Below are 24,536 nucleotides of genomic sequence, written 5' to 3' on the forward strand. Positions count from 1 at the left end.
GCAGAGAGCCATTCAATAATCAATATAATTTGATAATTTCTGAACTAAAAAACAAACACGAACAACAGGCACTAGTAGTGAGCTATGTGATACAATAAGAGTATTAAGCATCAACTTAAATTACAACTATTCAGGCAATGAGAACAAAATTTATCATAAAAAAACTTTAACAAAATTTAACAACAGAAAAAAATAAAAGCACGAACAAACCAGTAACAATTTATCGGTATCAATTTATCATCAATCAGTAAGCCAGTAACAGTTGATCAACCCAGAACAAACAAGAACAAGCCAGTTAATCAACCAAGAACAAACAAGAACAAGCCAGTAAATCAATCCAGAATAAATAAGAACAAGCCAGTAACAGTTAATCAACCCAGAACAAACAAGAACAACCCAGAGCATACGGAACATCAATTAGCAAATAAAGTGCTTGAGTTGTTATCTGAATGGAGAATAGAGAAAAAAATATTTTCAATAACCTTAGACAATACTTCATCTAATGATAGCATGCAAACTTTACTCAAGCGAAACCTCCTTTTAAGTGATGGGTTATTGTGTAATGAGGACTTTTTCCATGTGAGGTGTTGTGCTCATATCTTAAACTTGATAGTTCAAGATGGGTTGAAGGTTGCTAGTTCTACTTTTCATAATATCAGAGAGAGTATCAAGTATGTGAGAGCATCGGAGGCACGAGCTATCCAATTTAGAGATGTTCTTAAGTCACTTAAAATTTCTGACATTAGAGTGAACTTAGATGTGCCTACTAGATGGAATTCTACTTTCTTGATGTTGGAGAGTGCTTTGAGATGTGAGCGTGGTTTTGTTAGACTCTCTTTGAAGAATAACAATTTTAAAGATTTTCCGTCGAAAGAAGAGTGGAAAAGAGGAAGAGAAATCTGTAAATTTCTGAATCCATTTTATAAAATTACTACCTTGATGTCTGGTCACTCTTATTTCTACTTCAAATTTATATTTTATGCAGATTTGGAAAATTGAGTGTTTGCTTATAGAATACTCCATTAGTGAGGATGAGGTCATAAGAAAAATGGTGCAACCAATGAAAGCCAAATTTGATAAGTATTGGTGCGATTATTCCATAATTTTCTCGAGCTATTCTCGATCCTCGAATGAAATTTCATGTTTTGGAATATTGTTTGAATAAAGTGGATCCATGTACTGCTAATGAGAAATTGACCACCATCAAGAAAAAGCTGTATTTGTTGTTTGAAGCATATTCAGAAACTTTGTCACATAATGCCTCTTCTAATGCTTATGGTGGTCAAATAAGAATTCCAACTTCTAGAGAAGATGATTCACTTTCATTTGATGTGTCTGATGTAAGTTTTATTTCTGTTGTGCATTATGTTAATATAATTTTCTTTTATATGTTTCTGTCAATATGTTACTTTCTTAATTGTTTTATTATTTTTTTTTAATATTGTAGGAGTTGAGAAATATAAATTTTTAAACTAATGCTTCACAAAAAAAGTCTTCTTTAGATATCTATTTGGAAGAATCAACTCTTGATATAAACTCTAAAATAAATGTCTTGCAATATTGGAGGTCTCAAACCCATCGCTTTTCTGATTTAGCTTCCATGACTTGTGATGTGCTTAGTATTTCAATAACTACGGTAGTTTCAAAATCGGCCTTTTCCATTAGTGGACATGTCCTAAATAAGTATAGAAATTCTATTTTGGATAAATGTGCAAGCTCTTAGTTGTGCTCGTAATTGGATACATGGATTTGAAGATGATGGTAATTCACTTTTTAAATTTATTTTGTTAATTTCTATTGGCAATAAATAATGAATGACTTGTATATTGTATTTATTTAGTTTTCTACTAAGTACTAACTAACTTTAAATTGTAGATGTCGAATTTGAGTGTCAAAATGAAAGTGACAAAGAACATTATAAAGATAAAGTGGATTCAATTAATATGATGTCCGGTATTTTATTAGTATTGTCTAATTGTTTCAAACCATGCATTTTTTAATTCAATTCTATTGAAATTCTTTTTCTGCCACTAAGTCACTAACTTTTATTTGATTATTTATTTTTCTTTCTATTGCAGGTGTTGACTAATTTGGTGGATTGGATAAAAGATTTTGGGGATTACATTGCTTGCTGTTTTTGTAAAATATTTGCATGTCGTGTAATCTGTTAAATACTTTATTTTCACCTTTGTGTGGCTTGTTGGTAGAATTATAATGTTGCTATGTTGGTTTATAATACTCTGTTAACTATATGAGGAGAATTATAAATACCACTTTAATTAGAATATTAGAATTAGAAATATGGAATCACTAATTGGATGTGAATGTGGTTCTATTTTGAGTTAAAAGAACAAATTTAGAGCATAATAATTACTCAAATCAAATGTATTTATTTGTTTACTAGAACTTTAATTTTATTTGTGTTAAACAGAATTTTTTTGTCCAAATATATACACCAGTTTTTCTCCTCAAAATTGGACTTTTTTAGTTTTTTTTTTTTTTCAAAAATATTTCAAAAAAAAAATTTCAACAAATAAACGGGCCAGCCCATTTAACCCGTTGGACTGGCCATAAACGGTCTGGGCTATAAAATTTAGGCCTGCAAACAAAGTGGGCTTAAATGGGCTGGGCTGGCCCATTTGACAGCCCTACTTCCACCTTTTTAGGTGGATAACCGTCTCTTTATCTTAGGGAAGTTGAGATATGACTCCTGGAAGTGGGTTGAGAGATTTTAGGGGCAGTTACTTATTTGAATAAGGGTTATCTGCCAGCTGATCTTTCGATCTCGACTTCCTTAAAGCAAGTCTGTGTTGGAGCTAATATCTTGTGAGGAGGTCGATGTCGAGTGAAGGCTAATCCTTGGATTAGGCCTTTTATTTAGACTTGAGCCTTAGTGTTGGGTCAGGTATGAACATGAGTATATATCTAAATAGGTCCCTTGGAAATTTTACATCGAACGTTTTCGTCTCCAAAAAAATTTTATTACGTTTAGATCACTAAATTTTACAAAAAATAAGATATATAGGTCATTCTGTCACATTTTTGAAGACCTATTTGTCTAATTAAAAATAATGGATCATGCTAAGATAGAAAACTTATATGTCTTATTTACGTAAAGTTCAAAAATACGTAATAAAATTTTTTTGAAAACAAAAATATTCGATGCAAAATTACTGAGAAATCTATTTAGATAGATACTAATTAATTTTTAAAGGAAAAATCAGTTTCAAAGGTAAAGAACCCGTTTTAAAGGAAAAAGCTATTTAAAATCAGTTTAATTTAATTAAAAAAATTAATTATTTTTTAAATTAAATTTTATTTTTATGATCGGTTTATTAGTTTTGTAACTTGTTAATAATTAATTTTATTATTTAAGATTAATTTGGTTTAATATCTTAATTCAAATTTCTAGTTAATCAAAAGTCAGGTTTGATTTTTTTTTCCTTAACCATGTTTATGGTTTAAAAAGAGATTTTGGATTTACTTTAAAATAACGGTAGATACAATTAAGGAAAAGTTAAATTGATATAGATAAATTAGTTGCTTTTGATTAGATTTGATACAAATTAATTTTCCATTTTAACTTAATTTTGACTTTGATTTTGTTGGACTAAAATTAATGTTATCTTTAGTAAAAAAGAATGATATTATCTTTAACAAAACGACAAAAAGATTTATACTATTATTAAATTATATTTAAGAGTATAAGAATAAAATTTTTTTACCACTATCAAATAAAAAATATTATCTACGAATATTTTGATTAAATATATATCATTTTAGATTTTAACTGAACTGTTTTTTAAAATCATAATTTAAATTTATACTTTTCAGAATTGATTTATAAAAATAATAACTATTTAAAAATTTCTTAGATATATTATAAAAAAGATAAAAAAAATTACTCTATTTCGTTCGTATTTTGACATATCATAAATTTTGATAAAAAAAAGTTGATTTGAAAAAATGTTTTTAAATTCAGAAAATTTAAACTTAAAAATAAAAATAACCTATATTACTAATGTATTACAATATCAATAAAACAGAACAAATCTTTTATTTGTTTTTGGAACACTTTTAAATTTAATTCCTTTCCACAACCAGTATAATATATTAGACTGTTTTGATTGAATTAAATTAAAATAAGATAAGATAAAACACTATGCTTTCTCTTTTTTTTACCCGTTCCGTCCCTTTATAAACCATTGTTTGCTTCCCAAATTCCCATCATTAACAAAGTATCTGATCTTCGTAATATTTTCTCTGGACTCATATATATATATATATAGTCTTCACAAGGCTCTTATTCTTTCCTATCAATCTATCGTTACACCAATGGCCATGCGAAAGATTTATGCATCTCTCCCTGCCGTAGCTGCCGGAGTTGGATTCTTCTTCTATAATGCGAAGGTAAGAAAAAGATATCTATTATTTATATTCATATAAAATGTTATATAATTCCAAAAAGTAACATCAAAGTTTCTATGAACGCAGGAACATGCAAGAAGAATTTCAGCATCTAATCAGGAAACAATATCTACAACAAGAGTGGTGGAAGAACAAACCAAGGCCATTAGAGAACCAAGTGTGGCACCACAGTTTGATGGTTTGCATTGTTTTGAAACATTTGTTATGAACAAGGTAAAAGAAAAAGATATGTATTTATTTTTGTTCATATAAAGTGTTATATAATTCCAAAAAGTAACATAAGGTTTCTATGAACGCAGAAACTTGCAAGAGAGATTTCAGCATCTAATCAAGAAACAATATCTACAACAAGAGTAGTGGAAGAACAAACCAAGGCCAGTAGGAAACCAAGTGTGGCACCACAGTTTGATGGTTTGCATTGTTTTGAAACATTTGTTATGAATTAAATTCTCTGAAAGATGTACAACTTAACTGATTCTGTGAGTTAAATAAAACAGTAGAAGAATTCATATTTGTTCTTTTAACTAATTTGTTTCAATTTATTTCAAATCATTCAAGATAGATATAGACACATGGTTAATTTCCACTGTAAACCATCCTTAATTGTTAAACGTAACAACATTGCATGCTACAACAGACTTAATTAACCGGGAAATTTGAAAAAAAGAATGAAATTTTATGATGTAACTGAGTTTATACAACCATCATACTCTGTAGTCTGGACCAACAATTTTTCACGGTCCAAATCAGGAAAAACTTCAATGACTACCCCTCAACAGTAGCCGATGGTAAATTATATTATTTTCCAATGGACATTATTTTTTTTTATAATGATTTTGCCTACAACAATAAAATCTAAGGTTCTAATAGAACTCCTTCAATTGCTTGTTCTATATAATGGATTACACCTATCATCATCTTCTACCTATAATGGCAAATCTTGCAACACCAAATATACAAGCAATTTTAAGAAAAATAGCCTATAAAAATGCACAAATCGTTTTACACAGTGCACATATTACAAGCTGTTAGGCATTTGAAACGTGGTATGTTCAAGATCCGAAAATGATCAAATGAAAAATCAAGAACTGCAAGCTATCATATGCATGGCACTTCTACATTGTTCTTAATGAAGATAGATCAGTGAACCTAAATTGCAAGCATAACAGAAGCAAACTAAGGCCTTCCTCCACCCATACCCTATATTTTAATTAGGCTCAAATGACAAGCAAACCAGAAAAAAATTAGGGCTCCAGAATGTTAATTAGTTCATTCTTAGTATCAACGTTTAATCACACATAAGAAAATTAAGGTTCTATTTGGGCATAACAGAGCACATAACAGATCATAGAAGAGGAATTCTCTCTTGTCCCTGTTTGGATTCAACTCTGGGGACTTCCGGAGCAATACTAGAAACTCCTATACAACAAGGTGAAGATAAAATTACCTGGTAAAAGGAGAAATCTGGAGAATATTCGGTGGCTTCAGGATATGAAGTAGTGTTCCAGTTTTGGAACCTGAAAAATACCCCCAAAGTTAAGAATATTTTGTGAAAGACTTTACATGAAGGGATCCCGATGAAGGAAAATCTTAATTCAAGATTTCAAAAACATAAACCCTACCTGTCTGATTTGTGATGCTATGGAGGAATCGGTACACCATTGCCTGTGGGGATGTGAAAGCGTGGTTGAAGCATGGGATCTTGTAGGACTTCCGCTACTGAATCAAGCTATGGAGCCATGGAGATGGTGGTTATTTTTAATGGAGTCTTTGAATCTCGAAGGAAGAAGGAGCTTGCTGCGAACCTTGTCTGGTGCATCTGGAGAGCAAGGAATGCTGCTGTCTTTGAGAATCATCGACGATTACCGGTGGAAATAGCTGAAGAAGCTTGCCGCATGACTGAGGAGATACGTCTCTTACATGAAGCGTGAAACTCTCATATGTCATATCAACTTTACCTTTACTTTTCTTCAATTTCCAATTGTTGTTTTACTTTTCTATTGCCATAGTCTAAAATACCCTTTTGCTTGGAGTTTATTGTGGAGCAAGTAGTTTCTCTAATGAAATTCATTGTCTTTGAAAAAAAAAATATTTAATTACTCTATTGTTTCATATCAAAATTTTTAATTATGTTATTGTACTTTTTTTTAGTTGTGTTTTTATACTATTTTCTTTAATTGAGTTTTTATACTTTTTTTTTATTTAGGTCTTTGTACTAATTTTTTTTTTAATTGGATCCCTATAAAATTAAGCTAATTACTGTTAAGAGGGACTTAATTAAAAAAAATTGGTATAAAAACTCAACTAAAAAGAAAATAAGTATAGAAACCTAATTAAAAATTTTACAAAACTATAGAGACCAATAGAATAATTAAACAAAAAAAACTGTAAAAATGTTGTCAACATTGAAGGGGATTAGGTACAAACTATTCCTGCCCCGCTGGAAATTTTTGCCATCCGAGGAGAGATGTCTCTTACATGAAAGGTGAAACTCTCATTTGAATTTACGTTACCTTTGCTTTTCTTTGATTTCCAATTGTTGTTTTACTTTTCTATTTTTATAGTCCAAAATACCTTTTGCTTGTAGTCCATTGTGGACCAACTAGTTTTTGGTTTTTTCATTAAAATAAAATAAAAAAATTATTATTTTTTTAAATACAATTTTTAAATTTTAATTTTTTAAATATAATTTTCTTTTTTCATTTGGTTGGGCAAGTTCGCCGTACCGAGCGAACTCTATAAAAATCATAGAGTTTGCCTTACTTCGGTGAATTTCACTTCAAATATATCAGATTGAGTTAAAAAAGTTAACAATAGTAACCATTATCATCATCTCCAGAGTACACTTTTTTTTTTTATTTAGGTCTCTGCACTAATTTTTTTTAATTGGATCCCTATAAAATTAAGCCAATTACTGTTACGAAGGACCTAATTAAAAAAAAATTGGTATAGGAACCCAATTAAAAAAAATAAGTATAGGGACCTAATTAAAAAATTTTGCAAAACTATAGGGACCAACAGAATAATTAAAAAAAAAACTGTAAAAATGTTGTCAACATTGAAGGGAATTACGGTACAAACTATAAAGGAAAGAGGAGTTGCTTCTCTTATGTTACTTTGTCGTTGGAGCAAGCGTGGAAGATGTGGAATGCAGATACATGGACAAATTGCGAGGTCATAGGACAAAGAATTCGATGGTCCCAAAACATTTAGACAATTAAATGGTTCCATAATAAAATAAATTTGTTAAGTTTTTTAATAACTGCTAAATAATTTTTATCTAATGTTAATTATAAATTAATCCCTCATATATTATTTAATTATAAAATTTATTTTTTATTTTATAAATTATTATTTATCATTCATCTATTATATTTATTAATAGTCAAAAACAAAAGGAAGATTCTCCCATAAAAATGCATAAAACGTCTTTTTGCAAAGACACTTATGTGTCACATTATTATTGGGCGTATTAATGAACCGGTTATTTTTTAATTTCTTAACAAACTAGAATAAAACTGATTTTTTATAATAATAACAATAAACCCAATTGTTATCAGATCCGGTCAAACCGACCAATTTACATAACCCACTGGATTATGGTTTTTTTGTTTTTTTTTTTTTAAAAACAAAAGTCAGGGATATATTTGTCTTTTTTATACTATCATTAAATTATATATATTTTTTTTTACCAAAGATAGGAGACTCGAACTCGCAACCTCTTAATTGAGTATGGAGAGACTATGCCATTTGAGCTATTACTCATTGACTTTTTTTTCCAAAGATAGGAGACTCGAACCCGCAACCTCTTAATTGAGTATGGGGAGACTATGCCATTTGAGCTATTACTCATTGGCTAAATTATATTTAAGAGTATAAGAATAAAATATTTTTATCACTATCAGATAAAAAATATTATCTATGAATATTTTGATTAAATATATAGCATTTTAAATTCTATCTAAACTATTTTTAAAAATCATAATTTAAAATTTGATCTACAGAATGGATTTATAAAAATAATAACTATTTAAAAATTTCTTAGATATATTTCAAGATAAGAGTTTTTACTCTATTTCGTACGCATCATTAATTTAAAAAAAAAAAGTTGATTAAAAACAATACTTTTAAATTTAGAAAATTTAAACTTAAAAAATAAAAATAACGTATATTACTAATGTATCACAATATGCATAAAATGGAACAAATCTTTCAGCACTTTTAAATTTAATTCCTTACCCCATGGATTAAATTAAAATAAGATAAGATAAAACACTATGCTTTCTCTTTTTTTTACCCGTTCCGTCCCATTATAAACCATTGTTTGCTTCCCAAATTCCCATCATTAACAAAGTATCTGATCTTCTTAATATTTTCTCTGGACTCATATATATATATATATATAGTCATTACAAGGCTCTTATTCTTTCCTATCAATCTATCGTTACACCAATGGCCATGCGAAAGATTTATGCATCTCTCCCTGCCGTAGCTGCCGGAGTTGGATTCTTCTTCTATAATGCGAAGGTAAGAAAAAGATATCTATTATTTATATTCATATAAAATGTTATATAATTCCAAAAAGTAACATCAAAGTTTCTATGAACGCAGGAACATGCAAGAAGAATTTCAGCATCTAATCAGGAAACAATATCTACAACAAGAGTGGTGGAAGAACAAACCAAGGCCATTAGAGAACCAAGTGTGGCACCACAGTTTGATGGTTTGCATTGTTTTGAAACATTTGTTATGAACAAGGTAAAAGAAAAAGATATGTATTTATTTTTGTTCATATAAAGTGTTATATAATTCCAAAAAGTAACATAAGGTTTCTATGAACGCAGAAACTTGCAAGAGAGATTTCAGCATCTAATCAAGAAACAATATCTACAACAAGAGTAGTGGAAGAACAAACCAAGGCCAGTAGGAAACCAAGTGTGGCACCACAGTTTGATGGTTTGCATTGTTTTGAAACATTTGTTATGAATTAAATTCTTTGAAAGATGTACAACTGAACTGATTCTATGAGACAGATAAAATAGTAGAAGAATTCATATTTGTTCTTTTAAATAATTTGTGTCAATTTATTTCAAGGCATTTATGATAGATATAGATTTGGTTTAGTAAAGTTTTTACTTTTCTAAAATAGTTTATGAAAACTGTCTTTTAAAAGACAACTTTTTAAAAGTTACAACACCTACTTTTAGTAAAATTAAAATAAAAATAATTTTTAATAAATACAAACACCACAATTATGTTTAGTAAAACATCTTTTAAAAATAAAAAGACCATAATAGATATATCTATAATAAAAAATAATTATTTTTTTCAAACTTTACAATTTCATATAATATAAATATTGAAAACTTATTCCATAAACTCATACAAGAATTTAAAAATTAAAAACAGGGAATTATGAATTTTTATGTCAAGAATGTCTAAATACTTGTTGTGTATTATTAAATAATGGACTATTATCATTTAACAAGACTAATAAACATAAAATATTACTCTATTTTAGTAGGTCAATAACAGCATAGGAACCAAATATATTTATTATAAGGGAAGCAATACAATAAATTAATTAACATCACTTGCAAGGAAAAAAATCATGAGAAACAATAAACAATTTTTCAATTGCAAAATGTGATCGTTTCGATATTATTATTGGTTCAACCCTAACCTAATCTTTGCCTTGTATTTTAAGATTAAACTTATAATTCTGAAAGAAGATCAAATCCTTATCCCCATTAGTTCAAGCATGAAAAAGCAACATATCAATCTTCTTGTATTTAATTTTTTTTTAGTATTTTTGGTTTTTTCAAGAAAAAGAGGCACAAAAAGAATACAAATAGAAGAAGTTTATACTTGGTGTAAGATGTGAAATTTATGAAGGTTGGGTTGAGAAATTAAAAATTTATAAGAAAACTAATGTGTGTGAGGAGAAATAAACGAAATTTAGTGTTAATAATTAATAAGAGTAGTTGTGGATATTTATTATTATATAGAGTTATATTAAATTTTTTAACTTTGATAAGTACAAGCCAATTTTAAAAAATTCCACCTTTAAGTGGAAGCACCTATAACTTTTAAAAGTTGCAGGCACAAATACATCGTCTTTTTTATTTACTAAACACAAAATTAAATATTTGTGTTTTTTATTACATCTCCAAAAAACTTTTACTAAATCAAGCCTAAACACATGATTAATTTCCATTGTAAACCATTCTTAATTCTTAAACGTAACAACATAGTCACAAAAAAAAAAACGTAACAACATAGATTCCACAAAAGACTTAATTAACAGGAAAATTTAAAAAAAAAAGAGTGAAATTTTATGATGTAAATTAAAAGTGGATAAATTTTGTAATTATAAGTGTTACACCTTTTCCAAATTTCAAACAGTGGATCAAGTTCATTTGGTTTCACAGTAGATCCATCAATAAACTTCAACTGTTCTTTGATTTCAAAGCCAAAAGCAGAACTCTACTCCATGAACTATAATTACTTGCATTCAGCGTAATTAGAATGAGAGGATTACTTGGACTTTCACTTGAATAAATGAAATAGAGACTTACTGGATCTTGCATTGAATTTATAGTGATTCTAGCTACATGAGCTTGAATTGCTTAAATTTGATTAAAAAAAATTGCAATTGATTGTGCACCCATAGGAGCTGCATGATTTGATTTATTAGTGTCCATCGTCAATTGAGAAATTGATATGGATTCAAGAAGTGATTAAAAAAATTAGTAATAATAGCTTCAAATTGAAAAGCAAGCAAGAAAGGGAAGGCAATCCATGAATCTAGTTTGATTTTAAATTCAGATCTTTCACCTTCGTTTCATTGATTGGAGCCACAATTTCTCTTCTACGCCCACCGTACCATGTGAAAACTGCATGGTTAGAGAGAATCAAGCTCTCATCAATCTTTGTTGAGTGTGTCCAAGAGTGAAGGATAAAGAATTTAGAGAAGAAAGTGAAGGAGATAAAACAAAGAGGGAAGAACAAATGAAGAAGTTATTAATGTAATTGGAAATATGAATGAGGGGAAGAGAAAATTGGAGAAGATGAAGATTATGATTCATTCATCCTCATTTTCTGCATTACATGCTTGTCTTATATAATTAGTAATTACACAAGAGCAGCCGTTCTAACTAACTGCACTAGCTTTTTATATCGAACTAACAACTAACCAACTTAAACATGCACTACTAAAAAATTATTTATTATAGATAAATATTTTCAACAGATTTTATTTCATGCTAAATCTATCTATAAATCCGTTTATAGTATGCTATTTTTTGTAGTGATGTATTCATGTCATGATATAAGGGATTGTTGTATCTTGCACTTAACTTCTCATGTCTATGAACTAAACTATCATTGCTTCTTAGGTAGACACATGACTTAGATTTACTTTTTAAAAAACCACTAGACAATTTTTTAGATTTTTTCTTCTTTAAACCGTCAAAAATTAATTTTAAATATATATCTAAATAGGTCTCTTGGAAATTTTAAATCAAAGGTTTTTGTCTCCAAAAAAATTTTATTACGTTTAAGTCCCTGAACTTTACAAAAATAAGATATATAGGTCATTTTATCACATTTTTTAAGACCTATTTGTCCAACTGAAAATAATAGATCATATTAAAATAGAAACTTATATGCCTTAGACTTCAACGTAATAAAAAATTTTTTGAAAACAAAAACGTTCTATGCAAAATTACTGAGAGACCTATTTAGATAGATACTCATTAATTTTTAAAGGAAAAATCGGTTTTAAAGGTAAAGAACCTTTTTTAAAGGAAAAAACTATTTAAATCAGTTTGGTTTAATTAAAAAAATTAATTATTTTTTAAATTGAATTTTATTTTTATGATCGGTTTATTAGTTTTGTAACTTGTTAATAATTAATTTTATTATTTAAAATTAGTTTGGTTTAATACCTTAATTCAAATTTCTAGTTAAACAAAAGTCAGGTTTGATGTTTTTTTTTCTTAACCATGTTTACGATTTAAAAAGATTTCGGATTTACTTTAAAATAGCGGTAGATAAAATTAAGGAAAAGTTAAATAGATATAGATAAATTAGTTGCTCTTGATTAGATTTGATACAAATTAATTTTGACCTTGATTTTGTTGGACTAAAATTAATGTTATATTTAGTCACAAAAAAGAATTGATGTTATCTTTAACACAACAACAAAAAGATTTATACTATTATTAAATTATATTTAAGAGTATAGGAATAAAATATTTTTACCACTATCAAATAAAAGATATTATCTATGAATATTTTGATTAAAAATATCTCATTTTAGATTTTAACTGAACTGTTTTTTAAAATCATAATTTAAATTTTGGTTTACAGAATTGATTTATAAAAATAATAACTATTTAAAACTTTCTTAGATATATTATAAAAAAGATAAAAAAATTTACTCTATTTCGTTCATATTTTGACATATCATTAATTTTGAAAAAAAAAAAGTTGATTTGAAAAAATGTTTTTAAATTCAGAAAATTTAAACTTAAAAGTAAAAATAACCTATAATACTAAAGTATTACAATATGAATAAAACAGATCAAATCTTTTATTTGTTTTTGGAACAAATCTATTAGACTGTTTTGATTGGATTAACTCCTTTTCTTTCTTTTTTTACTCGTTAGGCCCCTTTATAAACCATTGATTGCTTACCATCACTAGCAAAGTATCTGATCTTCTTAATATTCTCTCTCGACTCATATATATATATATACTATACAGTCATCACAAGGCTCTTATTCTTTCTTATCAATCTATCGTTACACCAATGGCCATGCGAAAGATTTATGCATCTCTCCCTGCTGTAGCTGCCGGAGTTGGATTCTTCTTCTATAATGCGAAGGTAAGAAAAAGATATCTATTATTTATGTTCATATAAAATGTTATATAATTCCAAAACGTAACACCAAAGTTTCTATGAACGCAGGAACATGCAAGAAGAATTTCAGCATCTAATCAAGAAACAATATCTACAACAAGAGTGGTGGAAGAACAAACCAAGGCCATTAGAAAACCAAGTGTGGCACCACAGTTTGATGGTTTGCATTGTTTTGAAACATTTGTTATGAACAAGGTAAAAGAAAAAGAGATGTATTTATTTTTGTTATATAAAGTGTTATATAATTCTAAGATTTCTATGAACGCAGAAACTTGCAAGAGGGATTTCAGCATCTAATCAAAAAACAATATCTACAACAAGTGTAGTGGAAGAACAAACCAATGCCAGTAGGAAACCAAGTGTGGCACCACAGTTTGATGGTTTGCATTGTTTTGAAACATTTGTTATGAATTAAATTCTCTGAAAGATGTACAACTTAACTGATTCTGTGAGTTAAATAAAACAGTAGAAGAATTCATATTTGTTCTTTTAACTAATTTGTTTCAATTTATTTCAAATCATTCAAGATAGATATAGACACATGGTTAATTTCCACTGTAAACCATCCTTAATTGTTAAACGTAACAACATTGCATGCTACAACAGACTTAATTAACCGGGAAATTTGAAAAAAAGAATGAAATTTTATGATGTAACTGAGTTTATACAACCATCATACTCTGTAATCTGGACCAACAATTTTTCACGGTCCAAATCAAGAAAAACTTCAATGACTACCCCTCAACAGTAGCCGATGGTAAATTATATTATTTTCCAATGGACATTATTTTTTTTTATAATGATTTTGCCTACAACAATAAAATCTAAGGTTCTAATAGAACTCCTTCAATTGCTTGTTCTATATAATGGATTACACCTATCATCATCTTCTACCTATAATGGCAAATCTTGCAACACCAAATATGCAAGCAATTTTAAGAAAAATAGCCTATAAAAATGCACAAATCGTTTTACACAGTGCACATATTACAAGCTGTTAGGCATTTGAAACGTGGTATGTTCAAGATTCGAAAATGATCAAATGAAAAATCAAGAACTGCAAGCTATCATATGCATGGCACTTATACATTGTGCTTAATGAAGATAGATCAGTGAACCTAAATTGCAAGCATAACAGAAGCAAACTAAGGCCTTCCTCCACCCATACCCTATCTTTTAATTAGGCTCAAATGACAAGCAAACCAGAAAAAAAATAGGGCTCCAGAATGTTAATTAGTTCATTCTTAGTATCAACGTTTAATCACACATAAGAAAATTAAGGTTCTATTTGGGCATAACAGAGCACATAACAGATCATAGAAGAGGAATTCTCTCTTGTCCCTGTTTGGATTCAACTCTGGGGACTTCCGGAGCAATACTAGAAACTCCTATACAACAAGGTGAAGATAAAATTACCTGGTAAAAGGAGAAATCTGGAGAATATTCGGTGGCTTCGGGATATGAAGTAGTGTTCCAGTTTTGGAACCTGAAAAATACCCCCAAAGTTAAGAATATTTTGTGAAAGACTTTACATGAAGGGATCCCGATGAAGGAAATCTTAATTCAAGATTTCAAAACATAAACCCTACCTGTCTGATTTGTGATGCTATGGAGGAATCGGTACACCATTGCCTGTGGGGATGTGAAAGCGTGGTTGAAGCATGGGATCTTGTAGGACTTCCGCTACTGAATCAAGCTATGGAGCCATGGAGATGGTGGTTATTTTTAATGGAGTCTTTGAATCTCGAAGGAAGAAGGAGCTTGCTGCGAACCTTGTCTGGTGCATCTGGAGAGCAAGGAATGCTGCTGTCTTTGAGAATCATCGACGATTACCGGTGGAAATAGCTGAAGAAGCTTGCCGCATGACTGAGGAGATACGTCTCTTACATGAAGCGTGAAACTCTCATATGTCATATCAACTTTACCTTTACTTTTCTTCAATTTCCAATTGTTGTTTTACTTTTCTATTGCCATAGTCCAAAATATCCTTTTGCTTATAGTCCATTATGGACCAACTAGTTTCTCTAATGAAATTCATTCTTTGGAAAAAAAAAATTCCCAGAATGAATTATGGATTATAATTGTGATTATAATATATGACTTGCGATTGATATATAAATGAATTATGTTTTACAAAATTTAAATTCTAAATTTTAGAATGTATTTAATATTAATTTAAATTTTTTAAATTTATAATTTTGAGTTATATCACGAATAGACTTTTCACGTTGGTTTGTAAATTTGTCTAACTTTTAAATAGGTTAGATTTGGGTACAAAAAAAAGCTTATGAAAAATAATAATATAAACAGATTTTAATAATATAATTTATATTCAATTTTTTTCTACTTTTAAATTAATATTCATTAATTTTAAAAATTATAAAGCAAAATTTTTTTCAAAACATGTTTTTGTATAAACCAAAACTTTGATTTTATTAAATATTTATCTACATGTATCTAAAATGTACTTAACCCATACTTAAGAGGTAAAAAGATTTTGTTTTTGTTTTTGTTTTGGTCAAAATGTTACTTCTACATTCATCTTTTGTCATTTAATTTTTATTAGATTCGCTTTATATACTCCTGTTTTGCAATTTAATACTTTGTATAAATTGATAGATGTTCTTATTTTTTTTTTATTATTTGTGACTAGAAAGAGAGGACAAATTACCCATATAAATCATGCATTGAATAAATTTACATGATTCAACAAAAAAAAAAAAACGTTACAGGCCTACAGGATTCACCAAGAGCAAATTTTTATATAGTTTGAATTAGTCTAATTCAAACTACATATTCACAATACTGATTCGAATTACACGCACGCATCAAAACACTAATTCGAATCATCCTAATTCGAATTACACATACAAACTCACATACTAGTTCGAATTACACTGATTCGAACTAGTACCCGGTATATTAACTCATAGTAATTCGAAGCTTGCTGATTTGAATTATGGAATATTTGCCAAAAATATTAGAAAAAATATTAGTGAAATATTTGTCAAAAATATTTAAAAAATACTATATAATATAAAAAATATACTACAAAAATATAAAAAAATTATAAATATTAGTTGAACGTGAATTCTATAGCATAAATCTAATCCATGCAATTATTTTAATATATCAACAATTATATCTATATGAAGCTAATGCAAAATCGAATTCAATTACTTCAATAATACGAGTCTATGAAAAAAATTACATTTTATAAAGTTTAAAATTTTTTATTATGTGATAGGTTAGTAACGAGTATATTACAAATTTTTATAATATTCATCCTAACAATATTTAATTTAATAATTGTTATTAAAATTTAGTTGTACTCGTTACAAAAAAAATAATAGTACTCATCCTAACAAGAATGAGGACTTAGCGTGACTTTTTCCTTTTCTCTTCTTTTTTCATTTTTTTTTCTCCTCAATTGTTTTATTAATCTCTTTCCTTAGTCATAAAGATATTTTGGAAAACCCCCCAACTCTAAATCTGGCTTTTGATGTCCAAGATAGGACCCAACAATTTATTGTATTCATTTTGCTATTTTAATGAATATTTTTCTACCTTAGACAAAAAAATCAATCAAATTTCAATTGAGACTTCCAGATGAGATGAGACGAGACGAGAATATATACATCTACTCTCTATATATATAAAGCCGTATCCAAAGACTGAATATTAAAGATCCGAAGCAGTTTTTTCATAGCCATTGCTAACCTAATGCATAGTTGAGTACATTAGTTAATAAGTGTCTTGCTTCTACGGCTGTGGAGTGTAGGGTGCACATTGTTAGAGTATAATTAGGATCAATTAAGATCCATTCAAATTATTTATATTTATTTAGCATATTTGTTTATTTATTATAGGATATTAATCTTTTACTGTTTTGATTCCACTAGCACCTATATATATATATCATTGTACATTGTATCTTTGGCAACACACTGAATAATACACAAAAATACCTTCTTTAGATTACTCTCTTGATTCTAACATGGTATCAATAGCATAGATTTTTTTTTTCTCTATGAAAATTACTTTATAGCTGTTTTGTTTTTTTCTTTCTGGCGGTATTTTTTGCCCTTGATTTTTTATCCTTTCTCGATACTTTGGTCACCGCCTTTTCTACTATTTTCGGCTCGCCGTCACGAGTCCAATGAACCCAACCTTGTCGCCAAAAACCTCCAGATGCACCGTTGCAAGTCCCTGCCGCTGCCCTTTTCTTCTCCTCTCCAGATGCATCCAACATCGTCGGATTCAATGCCAGATCAATGGCGTAGAAGTCTTCATGTGTCGCAACCTGCGCATTCAACATATCCACATCCAACCTGCATCTGGATCCGCGTGTTGATCCAAACTGGCCTATTTGTTGACCCGCGTGTCGGCCCCGCTGAGTCAGCACTGTTTTGTTTTTCCTCCTCCATTCAAATGTTGCCATGTGTCCTTCATCGCTGACGTGGCTTCTGATGTGTCTGCCGATGTGGTATATAGTGAGACCCTTCTTAAAATTTTTTGGTGAGGTTTTTTCGATTCAACCCTGATTTTACAGTTTTTCTCTTCTTTTTTTTTCTTGGTTCCTGCTATTATGAAAAAATAGATATTTTTTAGCCTATTCTTGTTATCCTTAATAGCTCTAACTATGCTCACTGGGTTAAAGTTATGAGAGAATTTCTTAAAAGACATAAATTATGGCCTTATGTGACTGGTGATGTTGTTTGTCCTGTTAAACTAACTGTGGCTAAAAAAATCAAAAGATGGGACCTCAAAATCCAAGAAGAATGTTGAGAAAAAGTTTATGAGAAATTGAAAGATTGGAATAGTAAAAATCATCAAATTATCACTTAGTTTTGCAATACTTCTACTCCAGGCATTCATTTACAGTTTGACCATTTTGAAACTGTTAAAGAGATATGGGATCAATTGGCAAAACGTTATACTATTTCTGACCTCTCCCATCAGTACCAACTACTAAGGAGCTTTATAGCCTTAAGCAAGAATGTGGACAAGCGATTTTTTATTTTCTTGCTCAGATAAAAATTATTCGGGATCAATTGACCTCTTATGAGACTATTCTTAAATATTCCACCAATGTTAAGGCATATGAAGATTATCGCAACCGAACACGTCTCATACAGTTCATGCAATACTTATTTCTTGACTCTGGTACCTCTCAACGAAATGGAAGAGTTGAACGCAAATACCATCACATTCTTAACTCTGTTCGTGCAATGCTTATTTCTTCTTCATGTCTGAGCATACTTGGGGTGAAGCTATTATCATTGATGTTCATATTATCAATAGATTCCCTTCTTCTGTCTTTGGTAACACTACTCTCTTTGAGTGTCTTTATCATACTTCTCCAGATTACAGCTCTCTTCATGTTTTTAGTTGTATCTGTTTTATCCTTCTCCAACCTCATGAACATAATAAATTTAAACCTCGGGCTCAGTCGAGCTGTTTTCTTGGTTATGGCACTGAACACAAGAGTTATTGTTATTGGGATTCTATCTCTCGAGGTATTCATATATCTCGTCATGTTATATTCTAAGAGCATCACATGTTCTCTAGTTTCTCCTCTTTTAAATTCATTCTTTCTACTTAGTCAACATTTTTCACTAACTCTGATGTTGATCTTTTTCCAAGTGATGATACTATAGGTTTTATCTCAAGTCAACCTATCGAGCCTCCTACTCTCCTGCCTTCTCCATCTCCCGATAATTCCAGATTGGATGATGCTCCTGCTCCTATTGTCATCCTTCCGCCCTCCACTCGTTCTTCTTGGGTAAGAAATCAACCTCCTCATCTTCTTGATTATCATTTTTTCTACTATTATTCATCACTATAAATCTAAGTCATTTCGAGAAGCCTCCTCAAATCCAAATTGGCAGCAAGCAATGCAGAAAGAAATTCAAGCACTTGAAAAAGCACACACTTAGGACTTGGTTGATCTTCTTTTTTATCAAGAAGTTGTGGGTAGTAGATGGGTATACAAGATCAAGACTCGCTTTGATGGTTCTATTGACTTTTATAAGGCACGATTAGTTTCTCAATGATGTACGCAAGAGTATGGTATTGATTATGAAGAGACTTTTGCTCCTGTTACTTGTCTCATATTTGTTCGCGCTCTCCTTGCCATTGATGCGGTTAAAAAATGATCTCTCAGTTAGATGGATGTAAAGAATGTATTTTTTAATGGGAATTTGAAAAAGAAGGTCTATATGAAACCATCCCGGGATATCCTTATCCCTCTAGCAAAATTTATCTCCTTTGTAAGACACTTTATGGTATTAAGCAAGCTCCTCGTGAATGGTTTGACAAGTTCAACACCACTATATGCAATCTCGGTATAACTTGCAGTTCTCATGAGAATGCTCTCTTTATTCGTAAAAGTGAATGTGGGGTTGTTCTTCTACTTTTGTATGTTGATGACATGATCATTACTGAAGATGATGTTGATGGAATCTCTTATCTTAAAGTATCAATTCACTACGCTTTTGAGATGAAAGATCTTAGTTCCCTCAATTATTTTCTTGGCCTTGCAGTCTTATCCGCAGATGATGGTATCTATCTCTCTCAATCTAAGTATGCTTCGGATCTTCTTGCTCGAGTCAGAATTACAAATAGTCACACTGAGTCTTCTCCTCTTGAGCTTAATGTTCAGTTTACTCCTATGGATAGCATGGTTTTGGATAATCCTACTCTTTATCGATAGTTAGTTGGAGATCTCGGCTACTTGACTGCCACATAACTAGACATTGCTTATCCAGTTCATATTCTCATCCAGTTCATGTCGGCTCCTCATACTACTCACTATGCGACAATTCTTTGCATTTTTCGCTACAGAAAATGCACTTTATTTCATTACCTTCATTTTTCTGCCTATGCATCTTTAACCCTTCAAACGTACTCAGATGCTGATTGGGCTGGTAATCCTACTAATCGTCGTTCTACTACTGGTTATTGTTTGTTTCTTGGTGACTTTCTCATTTCATGGTAAACCGAGAAGCAAACATTCACTGCTTGATCAAGCACCGAAGCTGAATATCGTGCTCTCGCTGACTCCACTTCTGAGGTTGTCTCAATTCATTGGCTTCTCCAAGACTTGGATACTCCCCAGTCGTCCCCAACTAATATTTTTTTGTGACAACCGCAGTGCTATTCAGATTACCCATAATGATATTTTTCATGAATGCACCAAACACTTTGAGATTGATTGTCACCTTGTACGGCAACGTCTCCTTATTGGTGTTGTTTGTCTCATAGCTATTAGAACTCTGGATCAGACTGATGATATCTTCATGAAGGCTCATCATCCTACTCGTTTTTGGAGTCTAGTATCCAAATTCAAGATGGTATCTATAACTCCCACTTGAGTTTGAGGGGGTGTTAGAGTATAATTAGGATCAATTAAGATTAGTTAGCATCATTTATATTTATTTAGCATATCTATATATTTAGTGTAGGATATTACGCTTTTATTACTTTGATTCTTCTAGCACCTATATATACCATTGTACATGGTATCTTTGGCAACACACAGAATAATACACAAAACACCTTCTAAAGAGGAAGCACTTCTTGATAGCTTCCACGTCATAATTTGCAGTACCCAACAATCTCTAAAACCTACCAAAAATACCGAATACGAAACCTATATGCCTGATGAGTTTTGTTCTTCTTTGTCCACTTTGATTATTGTCATCAGGACCTTTTTTATTCCTTTGAACTGGCTGCATAGTTATCTCGATGACTGCGAAAATTTCAAGTTGCGAGAAACCTTTTTCTCAAATACCGTACCAAGAGTGGTATTAGACCGAATTCTTCATCAAATATGCAAGTTCGCAAGGGGGATCGTCGACAAGTCTGAATTCGATTGGGACAACTATAGAGTGTGGCGGATTCGTGTAAACCTTAGCGTTACCATAGACATTCTTGATGATCAAGATAGCAATTGTGAATCTGTTGGAGAGAATTAAACGCCAATACAGGATGATTATTAGAGCCAGCAGCAGAGTCAAGATGTTGATGCATGAATGGGAGATGAATCGATTTTCTATTTTCGTTTTAGTTTATAATATTTTTGCAGTGCTCTATGTTTTCTTTTCCTCTTTTTTTAAACATTAATTTTATAGTTTATTAGTATATCAATAAAAAACTATTTTGTATAAATTTCCAATAATCAACTATCATGAATTAAGTAATCAATCCAACTTTTAATAAAAAGAAAAAGAAGAAAGTACAAACATAAGTTTTAAATTAAATTAAATTAAATTTGTGTTTTATGTATCTGTGTATTTTGTATCATGTCATGTCACTGTATTTATCATAAATTATGCATGTAATTTTTAGTATGAATTATTTTATAATGTTGCTTCTGCGTTGCGGAATGGCTGATGTTATAGTTGGTCATTCACATTTATGATTGATATTAAATTTTATTTCTTTCAAACTTCAAAAAAAAAAAAAAAAAGAAATTATAGCCCAAAAGTTCAAGAAACTTGATGCCAAAAATTTTTAATAATAATAAAAATTAAAGATAAAAATTTAGTTTTTATCTTTTTATACTATATAATATAATGATAATAAAGTTTAAATGTGAAAAAAACAAAAACTTAAATAAATTCTATATAAAATAAAGGTTAAATATCTTTTAAAAATATATATTAATAAATATTTTAAACTGTATATCTTTCCAATCTAAAAAAAAGATCTATCGATTTTTTCGATAATATAATTTTTAATATAAAATATTAAGTTATTAATATATAAAGATAATTTTTGGAAAGTATCATTTAAAGAAATTAAATTCAAGTTTGAATTAAATTAATCATCTTCTATTATCCTATTTTTCATATATGTCCAAAATGGCAAAATGTTAACGAGAATCCTGATGAAAGCAGTGCTTATTTATTTATTTATTTGAAACTTGGATGATAAATAATTAATAACTTCTCTCACAATTTAACAAAAACTATATACATAATTATTTATCTTTTACTTTAATTTGATAGGATATTAAATTTGTTAAAGAACTATTCTAGAATATAATAAAAGTCACATACATGAAAAAAAATGGATTAAGTACTGAAATCATTCCTAAGATCTGGGGTGAAAATTAAAATCGTCCCCGACCTTTTTTTGTTATTACAATCATCCTCAACGTTACAAAACGTTATAAAATCGTCCTTTTCCACTTCAATTTTTTTTTACCATATTACCCTTCATTATTATTAAAAATAATTAAAAAATAATATTAAAAAATTAAAACACCCCCCCTCCCCCAAAACACCCCTCAACCTTCCCTCCTCCTTCACTCCCTCCCGCCTCCCCCCTCAGCCCACTCCCTCACCCCCCACCCCTCAACCCTCACCCCTCCCCCCTCCCGTAATTCCCTCACTCACCCTCCCGTAACCCCTTCAGCCCATTCCCTCACCCCCACCCCTCAACCCTCAACCCTCATCCCTCCCCCTCCCGTAACATCCCTCACCCATCACCCCACTCTCGACTCCCTTCACTCCCTCAGCCCACTCCCTTCAGTCCACTCCCCTCACTCTCCCGTAACTCCCTCACCCCACTCCCGTAACCCCCTCCCCCAGAACCCACCACCACTCCCACCTCAGAAAATCATAACTCAAAAAATCAGAACTCAAAAAATCAGAATAATCAAAACTTAGCAACAATAATCAACAAATTCAGCAACAACAATAATCAAAACTCAGCAAAACTCAGCAATAAGCAATAATCAAAACTCGGCAATAAGCAATAATCAAAACTCAGCAACAATTCACAAAAAATTCAGAAATTCTACAACAAAAATCTAGTTCACAGAAGAAGAAGAAGAAAAGAAGAAGAAAAACAGTGGCGGATCACAGGCGGCGGTGCAGCGGTGGCGGCGGCGAGGACCCTTTCCCTTCCCCCTCTTCTCCGAAACCCCCCTCCCCCCTCTTCTCCCTTCGCATTTCCTTCCCCATTTCCCCGAGGAGCAGAGCGGCGGCGGTAATGAAGACCGGTGGCGGCGGCGAGGAGAGAAGAAGAAGAAGAAGAAGAAGAAGAAGAAGAAGAAGAGGAAGGTGGTGGTGGTGCGGTGCGGCAAGGCGGCAAGGCGGCGGGCGACGGTGCGGTGGTGCGGCGGTCCCTTCCCTCCCCCGTCCACCCCCGCCCCCTTTTGCTCCCCCTCCCTTTCTTTCTCTCCCCACCCCCTTCTCTGATCTATCCCTTTCTTTCCTTTCTTTTTAATTTAATTTATATTTATTTTATTTTATAATTTTTTTAATGAGGGGATAGTTTAGTAATAAAAAATAAAATTGGTAAAAAGGATGATTTTAAAGCGTTTTTGAACGTTGAAGATGATTTTAATAACGAAAAAAAATGGGGACAATTTTGATTTTGACCCAAGATGTTAGGGACGATTTCAGTACTTAACAAAAAAAAAAGAGTAAGATAAACATAGTTTAGTTTTTTTTTGGTGACTTACATAGTTTAGTCTTCTGTAAAAGATAATTTGATCCTAACTTTTAATTAAATTTTTATAAGAAAAAAAAGAATTCAACCATATTAATTAGATACATTAACTTTTCTTTTAAATAATTATTCAAATAGGAGATGATGTATAAGACAGTACAAATTACTTTTGTTAATAATTATTCATATCTTGTACATTCATAAACATATAAATTATATATTATTATTAATAACTAATTTAACTATATTTGTATCAATGGATAATGTTGATTATGCATTGTGATCATGTAAATCTGTCAATTATCTAATACATCAGTTTTTATTGACATACCAATGGTACAATGAGCATTCAAAACTGAAAAATAAAAATAAAAAATAAATAAACAATAAAATCTATAGAATAATACTGAACTCTAATTCTTTAAACAAATTAATAGTGATGAGTGCTAATTTATTTTCCTTTAAAGTTGAAAAGAACTAAATAGCGACATCTTTCTTTTCACATTCTCTCATCATAATCTTTATCCTTTTTATACCTGGTGACACAAAGATTCATACCAATTTGTTAGATTCTTACATAGAACATCAATTATATCCAGACATTTTTATTATGTCCTTTATGAATTTGCATATGTGAGAAACAATTTGATCTAATGACTTAGTTGTTATAGAAATTGAAAAAAAAAATTCTTGTAAGTATTTAAATTTTTCTGTCTTC

At 30.3% G+C, this 24,536-nt stretch overlaps 1 protein-coding gene and 2 long non-coding RNA genes across 3 annotated transcripts; 1 reads left to right on the forward strand and 2 right to left on the reverse strand.

Moving 5' to 3' along the window:
- Nucleotides 1–4,054: 4,054 nt before the first annotated feature.
- Nucleotides 4,055–6,340, reverse strand: LOC148573149 (uncharacterized). Its single transcript, XR_015904739.1, has 3 exons — nt 6,051–6,340; nt 5,876–5,945; nt 4,055–4,397 (listed from the first exon to the last, which is right to left on the reverse strand). It is a non-coding gene; the product is annotated as an uncharacterized LOC148573149 (long non-coding RNA).
- A 6,280-nt stretch (nt 6,341–12,620) lies between these two features.
- LOC148573150 (uncharacterized) lies at nt 12,621–15,295 on the reverse strand. Its single transcript, XR_015904783.1, has 3 exons — nt 14,944–15,295; nt 14,771–14,840; nt 12,621–13,305 (listed from the first exon to the last, which is right to left on the reverse strand). It is a non-coding gene; the product is annotated as an uncharacterized LOC148573150 (long non-coding RNA).
- On the forward strand, nt 13,235–13,934 carry LOC107628234 (uncharacterized). Its single transcript, XM_016331001.3, has 3 exons — nt 13,235–13,318; nt 13,403–13,549; nt 13,623–13,934. Exons 1-3 carry the CDS (start codon nt 13,244–13,246, stop codon nt 13,767–13,769), a joined length of 369 nt encoding a protein of 122 aa, XP_016186487.1. The 5' UTR covers nt 13,235–13,243; the 3' UTR covers nt 13,770–13,934.
- Nucleotides 15,296–24,536: the final 9,241 nt, after the last annotated feature.

The sequence above is a fragment of the Arachis ipaensis genome, chromosome B2 (assembly GCF_059453495.1).
Source record: "Arachis ipaensis isolate K30076 ecotype BB chromosome B2, ASM5945349v1, whole genome shotgun sequence".
Classification (NCBI taxonomy): domain Eukaryota; kingdom Viridiplantae; phylum Streptophyta; class Magnoliopsida; order Fabales; family Fabaceae; genus Arachis; species Arachis ipaensis.